Raw genomic sequence first — 20,331 nt, 5'->3', positions numbered from 1 at the left:
TCACAGAATACAGAGACTCAATTCCTTGAAGAGTCTGTGACGGTCCGTCGTGCCCACGAAGGTCCATCCTGCCATGTCGTCACGAAGTTCGAAGAGTCGATTTCAGTACCCAAATTTCAGAATTCTAAGTGTTTTGGAACGAGACCCCCTCGACGGTCCGTCGTGCCCATGACGGTCCGTCGTGGGATCCGTCGACCAAGACAGTTTTTCCAGCAATAAAATTTGCTGCTCAAACGACTAAACAGGTAGTTACAATAGATACCAATTTACCCATCGTTACTCCTTGAACGATCATTACAAGAAAAACAAGGGCGAAAAGGAGTACCTGAATCTGTAAACAGGTGTGGGTATCTTTCTTGCATATCTACCTCCTTCTCCCAAGTGGCTTCTTCAACTGGTCGATTCTTCCATTGAACTTTGATGGATGCCATCTCCCTTGAACTCAGCTTGCGGACTTCTCTATCTAAAATAGCAACATGCTCCTCCTTATACGACAAATTCTCATGAAGCAGAACTGAATCCCAACGAATAATATAGTTTCCATCCCCATGGTATCTTTTCAACATAGACACATGAAATACCGGATGCACTCCTCACAGTCCTGGGGGCAAGGCTAATTCATACGCCACCTCCCCTACTAGCTTAAGTACTTCGAATGGTCCAATATACCTTAGGCTTAGCTTACCTCTTTTCCCAAAATGCATCACCCCTTTCATGAGCGAAACCTTCAGCAAGACTTGCTCACCCTCCATGAACTCCAACTCTCTAACCTTTCGATCTGCATATTCCTTTTGCCTGCTTTGAGCCGCTATAAGCTTTTCTTGAATAGATTTCACTTTCTATAATGAATCCCTCAAAAGATCAGTACCCCAAGGTCTAACCTCAAATGCATCAAACCAACCAATGGGAGACCTACATCTTCTCCCATAAAATGCCTCGAATGGGGCCATATCATTATTTGAGTGATAGGTATTGTTGTATGAGAACTCTGCTAAGGGTTAGAAGTTATCCTAATGACCACCATATTCTATCACACATGCACGAAGCATATCCTCCAACACTTGAATCGTTCGCTCAAACTGACCATCGATCAGAGGATGGAACGTAGTACTAAGGTCCAACCTAGTACCCAATTCCGCATGCAATGTTTTCCAAAAATTAGAAGTAAATTGTGTACCTCTATCTGATATGATGGAGAGTGAAACTCCATTAAATCGAACGATTCTGAGATATAGATTTTGGCTAACTTTTCTGCATTGTAAGTCACCTTGACCGGAATGAAGTGAGTAGACTTAGTTAACCTATCAACAATTACCCAAATGGAGTCATACTTACTCATTGTCTTTGGAAGACAAACCACGAAGTCCATTGAAATCCTTTCCCACTTCCATTAAGGAATAAGCATTCTCTGAAGTGTTCCTCCGGGCCTGTGGTGTTCATATTTTACTTGATGACAATTTGGACATTTGGCAATAAAATCAACAATGTCACGCTTCATTCTACTCCACCAATAATGTTGCTTTAGGTCACGATACATAGAGTACCTTGAACTATGAGCCTCTGTCAGAATAGTGTTGATCAAATCATCAACGCGAGGTACACATACCCTTCCCTTGATTCTCAAAACACCTTCCTCATCGATTTGTGCTTCCTTAGACTCTCCTCGCAATACTTTATCTTGGATCCAGATCAGTTTCTAATCGATAAACTGCTTTCCTTTAATCTTGTCAAGAAAAGAAGAACTTGCCTCCACACAAGCCAACAATCCTCCCTGCCCATTTACTTCTAACCTCATAAAGTCGTTAGCCAGAGTCTAAACCTCTCTAGCCAATGGACGTCTAGAAACTTGCAAGTGAGCTACACTTCCCATGCTCCCTGCCTTTCTACTTAAGGCGTCTGCCACAACATTAGCCTTTCCCGGATGATACAAGATAGTGATATCGTAATCCTTCAGTAGTTCCATTCATCTCCTCTATCTCAAATTCAAATCTTTTTGAGTAAAGACATACTGTAGGCTACGATGATCCGTGTATACTTCACACTTAACTCCATATAGATAGTGTCTCCATTGTTTTAAGGCAAACAGTACCGCAGCAAATCATGGGTCAGATAATTACGTTCGTGCACCATTAATTGGCTTGAAGTATAAGCAATTACGTTCTTCTCTTGCATTAGCACTGGACCCAAACCCGAATAGGATGCATCACAATAGAAAATGAAATTCTTACCTTCCACTGGCAGGGTAAGGATTGTTGCAGCAGTCAACAATGTCTTGAGTTTCTGAAAGCTTTCCTCACATTCGTCCGACCATACAAATGGAACATTCTGCTTAGTCAATTTCGACAATTGGGAAGCAATGGAAGAGAATCCCTTGACAAATCGACGGTAATAGCTAGCTAAACCAACAAAGCTCCTTATTTCTTACACATTAGTAGGTCTTACCCAATTCTTCACTGTCTTAATCTTAGAAGGGTCCACCATCACCCCATCCTTAGAAACCACATGCCCCAAGAAGGACACTGCATCTAGCCAAAACACACACTTGGAGAATTTTGCATAAAGCGTTTTCTCCCTCAACATTTCCAATACCATTCTCAAATGCTCCTCATGTTCCTTCTTGCTCTTTGAGTATACCAATATATAATCAATAAATACGATCACAAAGAGATCCAGATATGGCGTAAAAATCCAATTCATCAAGCTCATGAAAGCAGCAGGGGCATTCATAAGCCCAAAAGACATTACTATGAACTCATAATGCCCATACCTGCTGCGAAAAGCAGTCTTGGGCACATCTGCTGCCCGTATTTTCAATTGCTAATAACTAGATCTCAAGTCGATTTTTGAGAAAGTACAAGAACCTTGTAACTGATCGAACAATTAATCAATGCGAGGAAGAGGATACTTGTTCTTAACCGTTACCTTATTCAGTTGTCTCTAGTCTATGCACATCGAAAGCTTCCATCCTTCTTCTTCACAAACAAAATAGGAGCACCCCAAGGGGATGGACTTGGTCTAATGAAGTGTTTGCTCAACAACTATTGAAGATGGGCCTTTAACTCCCTTAACACAGTGGGAGCCATTCTATAAGGGGGTATAGAAATGGGGCGAGTACCCGGTTGAAGATCGATGCAGAAGTCAATATCTCTATCCGGTGGCATACCAGGAAGGTCTGCAGGAAACACATCTAAAAACTCGCGGACTATCGAAACCGACTCAATTGAAGGTACTTGGGTAGTATCATCCCAGAGGTGTGCCAAGAAATCTAAACAACCCCTACTAAAAATTCTCTTAGTAGGAAGAAAGGAGATGATAAGAACCGGATTGGAAGTGTAGTCACCCTCCCACACTAACGGATCTGTCCCAGGCTTGGCTAACGTCACAGTTTTTGCATTACAATCCAAGATTGCAAAATTTGGAGAGAGCCAAGTCATACCCAGAATTACATCGAAGTAAACCATTTCTAAGATAACCAAGTCTACATGAGTATTGCTCCCCACAAAAGTAACCAGACAAGACCTATATACTTTTTCAACTATCACCGACTTACCCACCGGAGTAGAAACACGACTAGGCATGTCAAGCAATTCACAATGTAAATTAAGACCATTAGCAAATTAGGAAGATACATAAGAAAATATGGATCCAAGATCAAACAATAAATAGGTCATGCAATCACAAACAAAAAGATTACCTGTGATAACAGCATCAGATGTCTCCGCTTCAGACCGCCCAGGGAAGGCGTAACAATGGGCCCTATCACCTGTTTGCTCGTTTCCCCTACCATGTTGTACTGCAGTAGTTCTAGTTTGCCCACAACCCCGGTTGGTTTGGTGACCACCATTACCTCGGCCACCACGTTTTTCAGCATAGCGGCCTCTTTCGTGACCACCTCTACCTCTAACTATTGGAGGTCTGTAACTCTGTTTTGGACAATACCTCTTAATGTGTCCAATTTCCCCACATCCATAACACTCTCTAGATTCAAGCATCGACCTCTGTGAGAAAGACGAAGTCTGGGGATAACCACCAAACTCAGAGAAATGTGGGCCGGTCTATGGTGGACCCCCAACTACAATCTGTAGTGAAGACTGAATAGGTCGGGCTGGGTAACCTCCTGAACCCGGCCCTCTGGAGTAAGAACCGTTAAACTCATCTCCCTTACAAAACCTTTTTGATGTCGATTCCATGGTGAAGTCATCTGGCTTTCACTCCCTCTACCTCTATCACGAAGTCTACCATTTCTTGAAAGGATTTCGCTGTAGCCGCTACCTGTAAGGCTGAAATTCGCAACTCTGATCTCAACCCCTTCATAAAACGGCGAATCCGCTCCTGTGTACAGAAACATAGTTGGGTGGCATACGTGGATAATGTGCGAAACTTAGCCTCGTACGCAGTAACCGACATCCTACCATGCTCTAGGCTTAGAAACTCATCTCTCCTCCTATCCCTCAAAGTACGGGGTATATACTTCTCCATAAACAAGATAGAGAATGATGCCCAAGTCATAGGTGGTGCCTCTGTTGGTTGACACTCTGCATGTGACCGCCACCACATTTTGGCGTTCCCTTGAAATTGATAGGTCACAAACTCGAAGCCAAATCGTTCAACTATACCCATATATTGTAGTAGCGCATGACAATCAACCAGAAAATCATAGGCATCCTCTTATTCAGCACCCTTTAAGACTGGAGGTTTCAATTTCAAGAACTTACTGAAAAGTTCATGCTGATCACTCGCCATTATAGGCCATGTAGTAAACCAAGGAAACGTGCCTATTTCCAATGAGGAATCCATGCGGGGAGCCATAGTAGCTGCATGTTGTACCTCCGGAACTGGAGGTGTTGGTGCAGAAAACACTGGAGGTGTCTGGCCGTGATCAGATAACCCGCTAAGATAAGCAAGAACGTGATTGATCATCTCTAGGGTAGGTTGGGGTGGTAGTTCCTCATTCTGCACTTTCTCATTTTCCCCTTCCTCACCCTCTCTTACAACTTCCTCAATCGGTGGAGGAGTCACCGCCCTAGTACCAGATGGGCTAGATGCTTGTCCTCTTCCTCTAGAGGACGTCCTCCCATGACCTATTCCACAGCCTCTTTCCACTACTCCTCTTCGAGCTACAACCCCAGTGGCCGGCTCAGACGCTTCTTGTCTTGCCGATGTTGGTGTTGGCACTGTCGTTGCTCTAGTTCTAACCATCTGCGAAATAGAGTGAAGATGGTCAGATACCAATTTGTATCACCTATATACCAATTAAATCCAAGTAATAGCACTAAAGAAAGAAAGAATGGAATTTTCCTAAAGTTTTATAGCCTCTCAAGAAATGTAAAGGCATCCCCCTACCGTTCCTTAAGACTCTACTAGACTCGTTCTTGTGTGATGAGACCAACGAACCTAATGCTCTGATACAAATTTTGTCACGACCAAAAGTGGGCCGCGAGTGGCACCCACATTTATCATCCTATGTGAGCGAACCAACCAATCTAAACCCCAACATTTCAAACATAATAAATAGAAAACAATGCGGAAGACTTAAAACTCATTAACAAAATCAATAATCAACTTCTAAACTCAAAACATATCATTATCCCCAAAATCTGGATGTAATAATCACAAGAACATCTATCCTCAATTTACTAAAGCTAAGAGTATCTAAGAAACTAACATAAATAATAGCTAGTCTATGCCAGAATTTCAAGGCATCAAGACATGAAGCAGAAGATCCAGTCCAAGCTAGAAGCTTTAGCTCACCCTGAAATCTGGTGTGATGAAGACTGGCTAGAGTTGCGGTTGGGTTGAAGACGACGGTACGTTTGCTGCACTCCACAATGAACAAAAAAGAAAACATACAAGTAGGGGTCAGTACAAAATAGAGGTACTAAGTAGATATCATCGGCCAACTCAAAATAGAAAACAATATATATCTGATAATATCATAAAATCCACTACAATACTCAACATGCGGCATTTACAATTACCATAACCCATGGTAACAACACCAAGCACATCAATGAGGACTCACGCCTCCCCATCATACTCATTTGGGAATTAGGTTCATTAAATTGAGTATATTAACATATTTCAAGATTCATTCTCTTTACTAATCCGGGTGCCAAAACGTGACACTCCGATCCTCATATACTATCCTGGTGTCGGAACGTTACACCCGATCCATATTTTATCCTGTGTCGGAATGTGACACTCCGATCCTCATATACTATCCTGGTACCGGGACGTGGCACCCAATCCATATACTATCCTGGTGTCGGAACGTGACACTCCGATCCTCATATACTATCCTGGTACCGGAATGTGGCACCCGATCCCCTAATCTCACTACTTTCGTTCATCAAACCTTCTTTTATACCAAGACATCATTATTAACAAAGTAGATTAGGGTTTTTCAAGATTTAGGATTCAATAGCTTCATCATGATTACTTTATCTCACTTATATAATCACGTTCATGCAAGCTTACAATTAAGCATATAGAAGGGTTTACAACACTACCGAATACATACCATTTGCTATTAAGAGTTTACTACGAATAGCATAAAAACAATAACCTACCTCCACCGAAGATTCGTGATCAAGCAAGCATTTCCCAAAGCTTTGTTTCCTCTTCGTTTCCCTCTTCTCTAGATCGCTCTCTTTCCCTCTCCTTTATCTTTCTAATTTTCTTATTTAAACCATCTTTCTTTTACCCTAATTAACATATAATTAAGAATAAAAGATGATAAATTAACCCATTAATTAATTCAAGATTGTCTCCTTTAACCCTCAAGTAGTTAAATTATTAAGATTTACCCACTAAATTTATAATTATAGCAGGAATATTCCAAAACGTCCCTTAAAACATTTAAAGAAATCCGACTCAACCTGGGATTACGCAGCCTCTGACGGTCTGTCGTGCCTACGACGGTCCGTCCTGCTGCTTCCGTCACAGAGTTCAGAGACTCAATTCCTTGAAGAGTCTGTGAAGGTCCGTCGTGCCCACGACGGTCCGTCCTGCCATGTCGTCACGAAGTTCAGAGAGTCGATTTCAGTACCCAAATTTCAGAATTCTAAGTGTTTTGGAACGAGACCCCCTCGACGGTCCGTCGTGCCCATGATGGTCCATCTTGGGATCCGTCGACCAAGACAGTTCTCTCAGAAATAAAATCTGCTGCTCAAAACGACTAAACAGGTCGTTAAATCTCAATAATAGGATCAGATGCTAAGAGAAGATAGAGCCAATATTGTCGAGGAATAATGATGGACTTCAAAGAAAAGAAGAATTTCCTTAGCATCTTATAGTTTCCTATTCATTAGTGTGGTGTGCTTCATAATTATGAATAACAATCTACATAGACGTTGCTATGTGAAACATAACCTCTAAAGATATTCAACCTCTTATTCTAATAACAAGTTTGTCACATTCGGGGAGCGGCCCCTAGATGTTACCGGCATCGTCGTCCTCACTGATTACTAAGACTAGCCTCTTAGCTTACATTGTTACATTCATAAGTTAAAATGCGGAAAATTTAAAACATTTCTTCTAATTATCATGAGGTATACAAATACCTCTCACATCAACATAATATATATTTGTATCAATTATACATAGACCCTCCGTTTGAGAAGATTACATAGTCTTCTACTTTTATTGTAAATATATATTTATCTCATAACCATGTCCATAAGAGTATAACAATTGGGTATAGCCCATATATTAATACAATAAAAGCCACATATGGTCTATACGATCCTTAGTACTCAAATGAAAGTAACTGAACATATTGTCTTTAACACAAATCAATATCAAAAGTTAAAAAGTGGCTTTGTCCTCGATGTAGTGAGGACCTACCCAACTTGGAGAGTGAGAATCCTAGTCTTCCTTCAAATGTCGTATCAATCCCTTCAATGACTGGAACCTAAAATGTTGGGGAAAAAGGATTAAATGGGGTTAGCACATCACTTGTAGTAAGTATGATACCATATGAACACACAACATAAAATCATGTTAAAAAGGGACTTTTCATTAAAGAACAAAATTTACTTTGAATAACCTTATGCACATTCGAGACCAAGAAAAGTCAATCATACGTAATCATCAAATAAAGATCATGTACATCACAAGACCAAAAATACTAAGTCTAGTAAAGTCAACATTCATATTAAAATGATTGAGCACATAATCAAGGCAACTATATAATGAAGTCATAATATCAACCAGCATGTATAAGAGATCATAACATCATAGCCAATGTAAGGCCATTATCCATGAACCCTCGCTAAGTCAACTAGTGCAATGACTTACCAAAGCCCTAGAGCCTTACTTAATCAAGTAAACTCAACCATAACCATAGACAATGTCAAACTTCATATAGCATATAATTAAGAGTACATAACATCATACTTTAGCATTAGAGACCAAACACATGATCGTAAATGAAATCAACATCATATATTATCATCAACATGTAATATCATCATATACATATAATTTACATTTATAATAATATATATACATAAGAAAATTTTTCTATGACATCCCTCAAGGCTAACTAGTGAAATGTTTAGGTAGAATATCATACCCTTACCTAGACTAAAATAAGCCCCTTAGGTCATACTAGTTATAGTTCATTCCATTACTTGATTTTATTTTGTAGGAACATCTTTTCTTAACCTAAATAGACAACCTGACCAAATGTGGAATCCCGTGTCATGGAAGCCCACACCGAAGGAAGGCACACTACTTGCAAATGTAGTACCAAAATATGAACATAAAATCTATGTTGATCCACTAGCTAGTATTCCTATGGGGGCAACCTAGTTCAAAAACTAGGGGTTGTAGTTGGGACCCTCTATATGTTTCATGAATTATAGTCTCCAATCTAATGAGTACATTAGAGATCGTACCTTCTCGATGTAAGAAGGGACACTCCTCACTTTAGTTGACTCGGTGCTAAGCTAGAGTCCCTGTTGAAATGTCTTTAAGGCCTTTATTAATAATCATATCTTACTGTAAGATATAGGGTCTATCCCTTATATGAATATCACCATCATAGATCAATAAAAATTGCCTGATTATTGTGATTTATTACAATCCATACATGTTATGTTAGGACATTCACATTAAACATCATGATAAGAAACATTGGTATGTTATTACCTCCTTATAACATTAACATCTCATCCAACAACTCACAAACCATGTTTTATGACATTTAAATTCAACATCATACCAACCCTATTTATTTAAATATATGATATATTCAATACAAAATCATAACTTAATCACAAGTAATCATAATTGATGTAAATTATCGAGATCAAAAGACTTACACCAATCTCATTCATAATAGATCATCAAGTTCTTGTGATCAACCATCCAATTCAACCCAAGAATGATGAAATACGATAACACAATAGTACTCAACATATTAATGAAGTCAACTGAATAACTACAAATCAATTAAGCACTAGTTCATAGCCTAGTATTAGAGACCCATGTCAAGTTCATAATCTACTTCGCAACCTAGGTCCATTACTGAAGAACTAGCATAATTGGATTACAATATATCAAATTCTATTCATATGTTAACATAATAACAACATATGGCAGTAATTCACACTAATCAAGCCATTTTTGTCAATACTATACAATTCAATTCAAGATCACAAGCTCGGTTTAAGGTGAAAATGTAACCTTCCACAACTAGGTAAATGCATCAAGAATCAGTATTATGTAGCCATAATATATGTTAATCAACTCATAGTAACCAAAAGTAATTATAAACAAAGAAATTCACTAGATAAATTTCGTATTGGACATAAAACCACTTTAATTTCATACATTATTTAGTCAATTAGAAGGATACTTTTGGGGAATGAGATCCCAAAGGTTAAACGAATCCCATAACTCACTAATTGAATATGTTTTATAGGTAAACTTGAACTTTTGAACCCCCATAACCCTTCTTTTCTAAGTCTTCAATGGGGTTTCATTGTGTGAGAGAAATACGATAGAAGGAATGGCAATTTGGGTTCGAGAAATTATGAGTGTTAGGTTAGTATAATTAGGTTAGGGTTTTTATATACTTCATAAACTAACATAGTTAGACCTCCCCTAATCACTAACTAATTAACTAACCACCTTATAAATTAATTTAACTAATCTTAAAACGTGCTGTAAAAACAGTCTTGATAGAAGATAGCCCGACCCATGCCTCGTTTGACAATCAGTAGCTAAGGGACCAACCATCCTATTAGTCCATCATTTTGGTTAGACATTTGTCAAAATGACCCTTTGGACAAATTGACTAAGACTTCATCGACAGAGGCATCGACGCCCCATGGATCCATCAACGGCTCATCGCCTTCATATAATCAATGGACACTACCTTTTGGTAGTTTTGCCAAGTTGCAAGTGTCCTCCTCAATTGAGCTTTGTTTGTTAATGTAGAGTCGTACTCGGGTGTTTCGACTATAACATAACTCTAATATGTGTTAGACACCTTAACACCAATTTTTTTCAATTTTCATCTCTTAAATCTTAGTCAAATAGGCTAAGGCACACTAGCACCTTTTGAACTAATTTACTTACGTCATGGACTTTCCTGACACTTAGATTCGAATAATTCCTAAATGACTTAGATACATTGTAATTGACTTAAAAAAAGTGTTAGAATTCTTAGACTCTCATGTTAGTGTTTGTATAAGTCTTTTGACTTTAATAATAGTACAATATAACACTTCACATCATGATGAAAACATTCGTGGTCAATGCACGAACATACAAGTCAACTACATATTTAAAAGCATTTTCTCTAGGCACATAGGATGTTTTTTGAAATAATTCCCATACTTCAAAACACTTTCTCATTCTTAATTTAAGGAGGAACTACCTTCCCTAACATTAAACATGCTCGTATGCATCATTTTAAACACCTTCAAACCATTGTTCATTAAAAATGCAATGTCTAAAATTTTGAACTTCTTTAAAGTGAATTCAAAGAAAAAAACATAACTGTGAAACATGCTAAATATCAATAATTTATCTTTGAAGTAATTTTATCTTGAAGAATGATACTATGAGAGATAAAGTCATACTAACTCATATTATAACATGACAAAACAACTTTAAATGAATTAAGCAATATCACTAGATACACCTTAACATGAGATATATAGGTTGACTACCTATTCTCTCAATTTAACCATAATATCATCAATATCATATAAAACATTATACCATCAAACTAACTCATAGCATAAAGAGAAATGCAACTAATAATAATATGAAAGACTCTTAATCATTACCAAACTTCCAAAGATTTGGATCTCGATCATGAATAAGGATAGTAGAAAAGATAAGGATATCAACTACCTTTCTACTCAACTCATTCTCCCCCACTTAGGGTAAATCCATCTTCAAGGACTCATATTTCAAAGTATAACTATACCTTTCACCAGGTAGTAACACATACTACCCTTAACTCATGCACATCAAGACTAAAAATCCACATTGCATGTTAATCATAACACCCTCCTCTTTAAATACAATCTAAGACAACACCCTTAAAAATAACCTCACTCAACTCTTAGGCATCACATATCTCAACTCACAAAGTAATATCTCTTCTTTCTCACAACATTAAAGCATTGTTTCAACACTCCTCAAATTTACACCTTAATTGGTTTTACTATATTTTTACATAACTATAAGATATCTTCTTTTCCCCCAGAAGGACTTCATTAAACCAATTTAACTATTAACATTCTTAGAACTACATCACCATACAATTTCATATCATAATACTTCCAATCTCATAAGTAACTCATAGCAAAAATGGCATTACATCATAATCCTCAAAACTAACCTTCACATATACTCTTCTAGCAACAAAACTCACATTGTTTCCTTTCGTGGGGGATAGCATTAACCAACATAGATCATGAGAGCTAGACATGGAATCTCGACACTACCTCTATATGATGTAGGATCCCCATTTGCCTAGGGTGGGGTCACTCTCTTAGCTTTTACATAGCTTCTCACATCAGGGCGCATAGTTTAGGGATAAGAAGATTGTTACTCGTATCCCATTCTGTACTAACCAAAAACACTCATCTCAAGTGGTAAATTGGAATACAACATCTCAACTCAGGAAGTCTAACCACCCCTTCTTCGTATCCTCTCCTTGATAAGCATAAATCCCCCACGTTGTCTTTAACATTCATTTCTATATGTTAAGGGATATCTAACTAACACAAACTCTAGACTCACGAAGGGTACTTATCCCTATATGTTGCATTGGAATACCACATATCAACTCTGGAAGGGTATAAAACCTCCAACCTATCTTATAATGCTCTTGGGAATAGTGAGGATTCTATTAAACACTTTATCTATACTCACCAAGAGTGGTCACCCCAAAACACCCCTCTTCATTCACATTATTTATCTTCATTCATTCAATCAAAGCATGAGTTTGTGTGTACATGTGAGCACACCTTTCACATAATCCCCATGTTAATAACATTGACTTCTAAACATACTTACACCTTCGTTAATCATAAAACATACCTTAACATGCCTCACATAATATAGTTCATTCAGACATAATCTCTAGCATACATCACATTATAAGATTCATAAAGCACATCAAGAAGAAGAACATCATTATCATCTTATTTCTCATAATCTACCTTTATGGCCTTATTGACAATGCACAAGTAGATTCACATTCATATATTTCAAGTAAACACTGCCCCTAAAGGTGGCCCATACCCGTCAAGAGAAATTCATTATAAGACCTAAACAATGTAACCAACTTACTATTAATCCAACTTTCAACACCTATTCATAATTTATCCAACATATCATTATAAAATATCCCTTAGGGCGATATCAAAGTCAAAATATAGCCATAAATAAAGAACAACTCTAACATTATCAAATCATGTTCATACTCTAACATTTTAAAATCATGTTCATTAGACCCATTTCATAAGTAATAAGTACAAAAAAAGAAATAAATGGTTTCATAGATGTGTTAAAATTAGATTCACCATCTAACATTAAAAATAACATATTTGAATGTTTTGACACAATTTTATGCAATCCCATACTTAGAGTCAATGATAGAAGAAGTTAGGACTTGAAAATCCCTTTTTGAAATTCCTTACAAATGGCTACTTTAATGGAAAAACGATCAAGGATAACTACCATACCTTAATGAGAAGGAAACCCACTAATGTTTGGTGAAGAAACGTCCGCAACCAGCCCCTTCTATCTCTTCCTTGAGTTCAAGCTTCTACTGGGTTATTAGAAAGTCTTTCTTGAAGGAGAGTATTGGGTTTTAGAAAATGAAGTCTAAAATTAGGACTTAATATTTGAACCCTCTTGGTATGTGTAAGGTTATGGGAATTCACATGTACATTGCACTATTAGTCTTACATAAGGATTATGATTAACGTATTGTGCTGTTAATATGAAATGAATTCCAGGTATGCTATTTTTGACTGTTGTAAGTTATGATGCTATTTACAGTGTTTAGTTGGATGTGGTTTTTCAGTGAGTTTTATTTGTGGTTCATGCAAAATGTTGGTTTATATCTGATGTAGATTTCTTAGGATATGCTATGATCTTATGATTTCCAATGTTTAAGAAAATTAAGGTTAGGTGAATACTCACCTTGGTTATATTAAGGTTAGTATTGAGTGCGCATGGTAAACTTGGACATTATTAATGCTTTCACAAAGTATCATGAGAAGGATACTTGTGGGGGGGATGACATAAGGTAAAAGAAGTATAATTTTTTAATGTTATGACCCAAAAATTAACTACGTAAATCTAGAGACTAAGAAGTGTAATGTTTGGAAGAGTTTGGAGGTGACACGTCCAAGGACATCCAAGACGTCTGGAAACTAGTCAAAGTTGAACAAGTGTGTTGTAGAACATTGTAGTGGAGATCCGGAGGTTTTGTTGAGGGTTAAATTTAGTATAAATGATTCCTATACATAGAATGAAATTTAAAAGGTCGAATGTGTGAGAACGATACCCCGGGTATCAACCTAAAGGTCCCCGAGGAGGATCCAAACATAAGCCAATGAAGTTGTTAGGAAGCCTAGATATGGAGACAGTTGTGCGATGCACAACCATCACTTCAAAGGCAATTTAATCCCTACGATGCATTGATGTCGAGAACCATTCTATCTTAAATTATATTCCAGGACCAAGAACCAAAGAAGTCTTCGCGATGCGTAATGGGATCCCAGATTTGGTCACATCGGTTTTAAATCAAATAAGAATTAGTCAAATGGTCCAATAGCTGCAGGGTAATTTTGGCACTTTAGGGATTAATAATTGGCAGTTATTTTAGAGGTTTGAAATATATTTGTGCTATAAAATATCGATATAGACCCTATACTCCAAACCAAAGCAGTTCTATCCAAAAATTCTCCCAAAATCACTAATGAAAAAGAAGAGAAATTAGAGCAGCTTCTACGAAGAATTCACCAAAGGTTCAAGTTGTGTTAAAGTATCTAAAATTAGTTATGTGAATTCAAAGAACCCAATCTTGAGAGGGTTGTGATTGCATTGTGGGTTAGTTTTGATTGTGATCCCAATTTAGTGGATATCACGAAATTATGTTCATATAATGTTTAGATGATGTTTTCATAAGTGTTTTATTTTGAAATTTAGTATTTGATGTTGAAATAAATCACTGTGATATTAGTCTATTAGAGTCTAGAAGAAGGTTCTAAGTTGATCTTGTTAATTCAATTGTATTATCTTCTATTTCATTATGATTGAATAACATAGATATAAATTGAGTTAAAACTAATTTATTAGGATTGGTATTGATTGAGGTGAAACTTAAAGGTGCACTATGTCTATATTCACCTAGTTACGAAGAATGTTGAAAAACATTATAGTGTAGAAGATCCTACAATCTACCTATGGATGAAGATAGAATGAATTTATGAATAATAAACCATAGGTTGTAGTCATTATTGTAAATTTATGGTTATAGAATGGAAGTGATAGATTTACTTTAGCATGGAGATATTTTCTAATACATCCCTCCATGAGAAAATAGTGTTTATTAAGGCATGAGAAGAAAATATTACAGTATATGCTTGACTCCAAGTGGATATGAAAAGTGAGACTTATAGTCTATAAAGGTTTCATACTCCATGTAGAGAGGAGATACAAATGTAGTAGTTGTGATGACTACCCAAGTAGGTATCATGAGGCAGGAGTCCTTAACGTAATTGAGTCAAGTATCCTAAGAGATATAATTATATCCTATGAACATAGACGTTCTTGAGAAGGATTTGGTAGTGTTTCCAGCAAATGATGAACTTTGACATGCCCAAGGGTTATCTCGTATTTTTTATGTGTCAATGAATTTAGACATGCCTAAGGGTATCTCATATTGTTCATGATTATTAAGGGATCAAGACATACCTTAAAAAGTTACCTTGTAGGATCTTTATGATCGAGTAACTTAGACATACTTAAAGAAGAATCTCATAATATTCTAATGATAAGGATAGGGGTTCGTATACAAAGTAATAAGTAATAGAGAAAGGATCCCAAAGCAATACCTTGCATGAATAGTTTTACGGATCATCATAGGTGTATTAAAAAAGGTACAACATAGGGTCACTTACGAACAACATATTAAAGATAGGATTGGACTAGAGTTGATTTTCCTAGTGTTGTAGGCTAAATATTAGAGAATCCTAATAAATAATGAGTCTATGGAGGGTGAACATATTCAGTATGACTTTGCGATAAGCTTATTATGTGAGGTAGTATGGAATTCCATACGTACATTGCACAAGTATAATTTGAGGTGATCAAAAGGGTATATTAATATTTATTATGAAGAACTTAGATCTTAATTGTGAAAGCCGATTATGAGCAAGACTGTCAAAAAAGAGGTTCTTAGCTTTGGTAATAGTATGGGATGCTACCTTAGCCCTTCACAGGTATACTTGACGTGGGTTGTGAAGTAGTTCATTTGAGTATGAAGGACAATGGGTTATGTATGAACACTTATATGGTTTATGATACTTTAATATGCTTATGATATTCATGATACATTGATGCTTTATCTCTTATAATTATGGCTATTATGCAGTTACCCATTGAGATGATTTATATTTGATATGATAGTTTCCATAATTAGTAAATTTCGTACTTACACATATTTTGCTTAATTCTAATCAAATGTAGGGCCTTGAGGATATCGAGTTGCTTGAATAGTAGGGTTTCCAAGGGTTTCAAGAAGATAAAATTTGCGAGTCCTCATAGACTTCCTGAACACCACCACTATGTTCTTTTATGTTGTTTATGTTTAATACTTCATGTGTGTTGAATCCGATGATTTTCATTTATATCAATGTTAGATGGTTTTGAGACAATGTTATTAGAAATGCTTCTGCTTTTATGAAATCATTTTTGGTTTATGTATAAAAATGTTTTAAATTTCCTCAATATATGTGTGATGTTATGTAATGAAGTTAACTGGGTTGTACAAGACCTCCGAGAGGTCAAGTACGTTGTGTTATGTTTTGAAGGATGCCCTTTCTTCTAGGGTGTACTCTAGATCAAGACACTTAAAATTCCAAATGACCGTTAGATGACGTATATGACTTCATGTGATGTTTTGAAAAGTTTTCATTCCTATATGATATATATGAGCTATGTTGTTCTTATTTTATAAAGGATTTAAGAAGTTTTACTAAAAGGAATGATGCATAGTTTTCTAACCAAATATCCTCTTTAAATGCATGCTTTTGGATGGTTGACATACATAGTGCATTCTTGTACTAACACCATTCTTCTTCATCTTTTTATAAAAAGTTTTGGTGGTGATGGCTAGAGGATTTCTCTTAATGTGAACGGCTTGGATATATTCTCATTGTTCAAAGGAAGGGATCGTTAAGTTCTAGGATTTCCTATGATATGTTTTATTCAATGTCATGCAATAGTTTAGGTTATTATTATATGTTTTTAAGGGTCGTGTCCCTAATCTACACTAATGATATTGAGTCTAAGATGATAAAGATACTTAGAGTCCAACTATGTATTTTCATATTTTATACATATAATGAATGTTATGTTCTAGCATATGTTGTACTATGAATGTTTTAATTTTTCAATGAATATCCTATGAAATGCGATAAATGATAACTATGGGTTTTGTGTAAGACCTTCGAAAGTTCAAGTACACAATATGATCTGTAGGTCGTGCTCGCCGATCATGTAAAACATGGCATCAGAGCATGATGTTATCACACTTGTTTTAGGGTCCAAAGTCTCATATTTATTCCTCTAGTACATTCTTGTTAATATATGGTAATTCACGACACATATGTGAGTGAGAGGCTATAAGACGATAGAATTTCCCTTCTTTATATTCTCATGTGGTTCCATAGATATTAACTCTATATGATAACTCATATGTTTTCTTGTGCGGTGTTATTTTTAGATGGTGTTGCTTGGTTGAGATGGTATTTCTATTCTTGAGGTAGAGAAGGTGAGTTTTTAATGCTTATTTTTATTTTATGGTTTGATGATTATGAGTGAAGATAATATTTAATGTATGTATATATTATGTCATTTGTGGATATATATGTGATTTATGTGAAATGACATGTTATGTGAAATTTATGTCATGATATGGTTTAAGCTTGTTAAGAGTTGTTATTATTGAATTGAGCATCCTTGTTGTAATGACTTGTTGCTATGTGGTTTTTTAAGGTGATAGTAACATGATATGGCATAGGGTTGAAATGCTTTCGAAGACAGGTGGTAAATAGTTAAAGATTTATCTTGACTATATATATGTGTGATTCTTCATAGTTTCCTTGTGTGGATTGAGGTTATTGTATAGGCTTGATTCTAGAAGTAAACGTAATGTTGGTATTGTTATCATTCATCTCTGAGTAACCTTTCACTTGGAGAGTTTATCTCAATATTTTCAAAGAAAGTTCCATGATTAAACCTCTTCTTCTTCAATCTATCCATGGATTCCTTATTAAAACGTTTTTAATAATTAAATCATGATATATTCATGTAAATGTATTGTTTTGAACATGATTTTAATCCAATCGCATGATAACCCATGATTCCTCCCTATATCAATTTAGTCCTTGCATGGGATTTGTGATATTAACTTGTTATCGATTGAATTATGATTCTATTACATTTAATTTATTCTACCTGCTTTTATTACGCGAATTAATTTTGAATTTATGTTGAAGAATTCATGAGGATCAATGTAGGAAAATTTCAATTTGCTTAGCCTAGTGTTCCCTGATTCTCTGTAACATTGGTGTTTTAATGAAAATAGTGGAATTCTATTATGTTGTGGTTCTTGAAGCTACTTCCTATGATGAAATGATATCATTAATTATAAATATTTGATTCATGTGGATCAATGTCAATTATCCTATGATTCTTCTACTTACCATTGATGTCAAAAATAGTATGTCCACTATGATCTAGTCGTTATGATAATTGTACTAGGATTTTGTGTAAATTATATTATCCTTACTACTGCATTTGGATTTCTTGTAGATTATATTGTCCCTACTACTGCCTTATATTGATGATATTAATGAATTGCGTGTATGAATTCGTGATGATAAAAGAAAAGGACTCTTGGCATGAAATAATTTAGGTTCTTCTAGCCTACAATTTGAATGTTGTAATAAACATCATGCGATCGTAATTCTAGGTTGGATAAAGCATCATTTATATTTGAAGTATATCGATATACATACTTCCCTAAATGTATATTATTTAAATATGAAGATTGATGAGCAAAACTAGAGAAGTTTCTTCATGATCTATAACACTCTTCTTTCTACCATATATGTGATATAGTGCACTCGTTGTATCATGCTTTTTTTAAGACTTGTACATTGTTTCATTCATGATTTAAGAACTTATAGCTACTTCCCTATATATGTATTATTGATGAAATGGTGTATTGATAAATTTTGGTCAAAAGGGTTGATGAATCGGTAAGGCCTACTCTTCGTCTCTACTTTTCTATATTAATGAAGTTGATGAAGCCTTGTATGACATTGTTTGGTATGGTCTACTTATGGTGGCGGTGTTAACTTTATTGTCATTATATATGTGTTGGTAATTGCCTTGAAGGAAAATTTTACGAACATATGAACATGTTCTTATGATGATACTATGAGAAGGTTCTGACTACTTTTCTAGTCTAGTTGTGATCTAGGTTGTATGGGTATTATATAAGCATATGTATATCCATGTTAGGGTAAAGTGCAGGTGCTGCCGTTGATGAGTTATAATGGTTTCTAATCCCTTACCTATGTATCCCTGTGTGAATGTGTGAATAGCTAACGTTAGGAGTCTTAAATGTAATGTGAAGTTAGCTTGTCTCCTATGCTAAATTGTGTTGTGTGGTCTATGCTTGAAAGTGTAATATGTTCATAAGGTGTCTGTCCCAATGTGTTTGTTTACAACCATTATGTGATCATGTTGACCAATATACACACACACACACACACTTTACATGTATGATACGAGTAGCGTAGTTCATTGTGTCTAAATATATGTAGTTCTCATATACACTAGTGTCTACTACTATACATGTTAAGATTATGGTTATGATAATACGGTATGTATTTCTTTATATAGGATTACTTGATAGGTGTACTAGTATGGCCAAGGGTATGGGACTTTGCCTATGCATTTCACATGTGTACCTTGATAGGATAGTTCTATTTTTGGTTTCTATATGTACTTATATGAATGTATGAACATGTATGACTGAAGGTGTTATGTGAATGGTTTGCTCACATATATGTATACACACATACATGAGTGATGATCTAGTTAATACATGATCCTTTAAAGGTCTGATCAAGTTTACCCTCAATTTGGTAGTGCTAATACATATGCTATGTCAATGTGAAAGTATTTTCTAATATGATTTTGTTTGATGAACTTTCATATATGACCTATGAGCTAAGCATATGATGGGATGAATCTCCTAAGCCTATAATTTATAAAGTAATGTTAATGAATGCATTTCAATAGAGAGAACGAACATTAGCACCTTTTGAACAAGAATATGAGTGGATGTCCCTCCATATTGTAGGAACGTAGGTCACCATAAACCTCATGGGGTGGATAGCCTCATGAACCAAAAGGGTGTTAGAGTGATGTTTCAAGATATAAATTACAATAAAGCCCAATATTGGAATAAATAGGGTTTTCACATGTATCCCCAAGTTCCATAACTATGCTTTCTACATAGGATCTAGCAATGTGAAATCACTTAGTCTGTTA

The 20,331-nt window shown here is 35.9% G+C and overlaps 1 protein-coding gene across 1 annotated transcript in view; it reads right to left on the bottom strand.

Moving 5' to 3' along the window:
- Window positions 1–266: 266 nt before the first annotated feature.
- LOC138348872 (uncharacterized) overlaps window positions 267–20,331 on the bottom strand; it is a 93,030-nt gene continuing 72,965 nt past the window's right edge. Inside the window, exons 4-9 of the mRNA XM_069298465.1 lie at window positions 4,960–5,199; window positions 4,273–4,332; window positions 3,764–3,998; window positions 2,443–2,525; window positions 2,229–2,325; window positions 267–514 (exon numbers count right to left, since the gene is read on the bottom strand). Of these exons, the coding sequence (XP_069154566.1) occupies window positions 267–514; window positions 2,229–2,325; window positions 2,443–2,525; window positions 3,764–3,998; window positions 4,273–4,332; window positions 4,960–5,199 (963 nt within the window). The remainder of the gene's footprint in view (window positions 515–2,228; window positions 2,326–2,442; window positions 2,526–3,763; window positions 3,999–4,272; window positions 4,333–4,959; window positions 5,200–20,331) is intronic.

This window comes from Solanum lycopersicum, chromosome 5 (genome assembly GCF_036512215.1).
Source record: "Solanum lycopersicum chromosome 5, SLM_r2.1".
In the NCBI taxonomy this organism is placed as follows: Eukaryota; Viridiplantae; Streptophyta; class Magnoliopsida; order Solanales; family Solanaceae; genus Solanum; species Solanum lycopersicum.
Note: the sequence above shows the minus strand (reverse complement) of the source record. Positions and strands in the feature narration are given on the sequence as shown.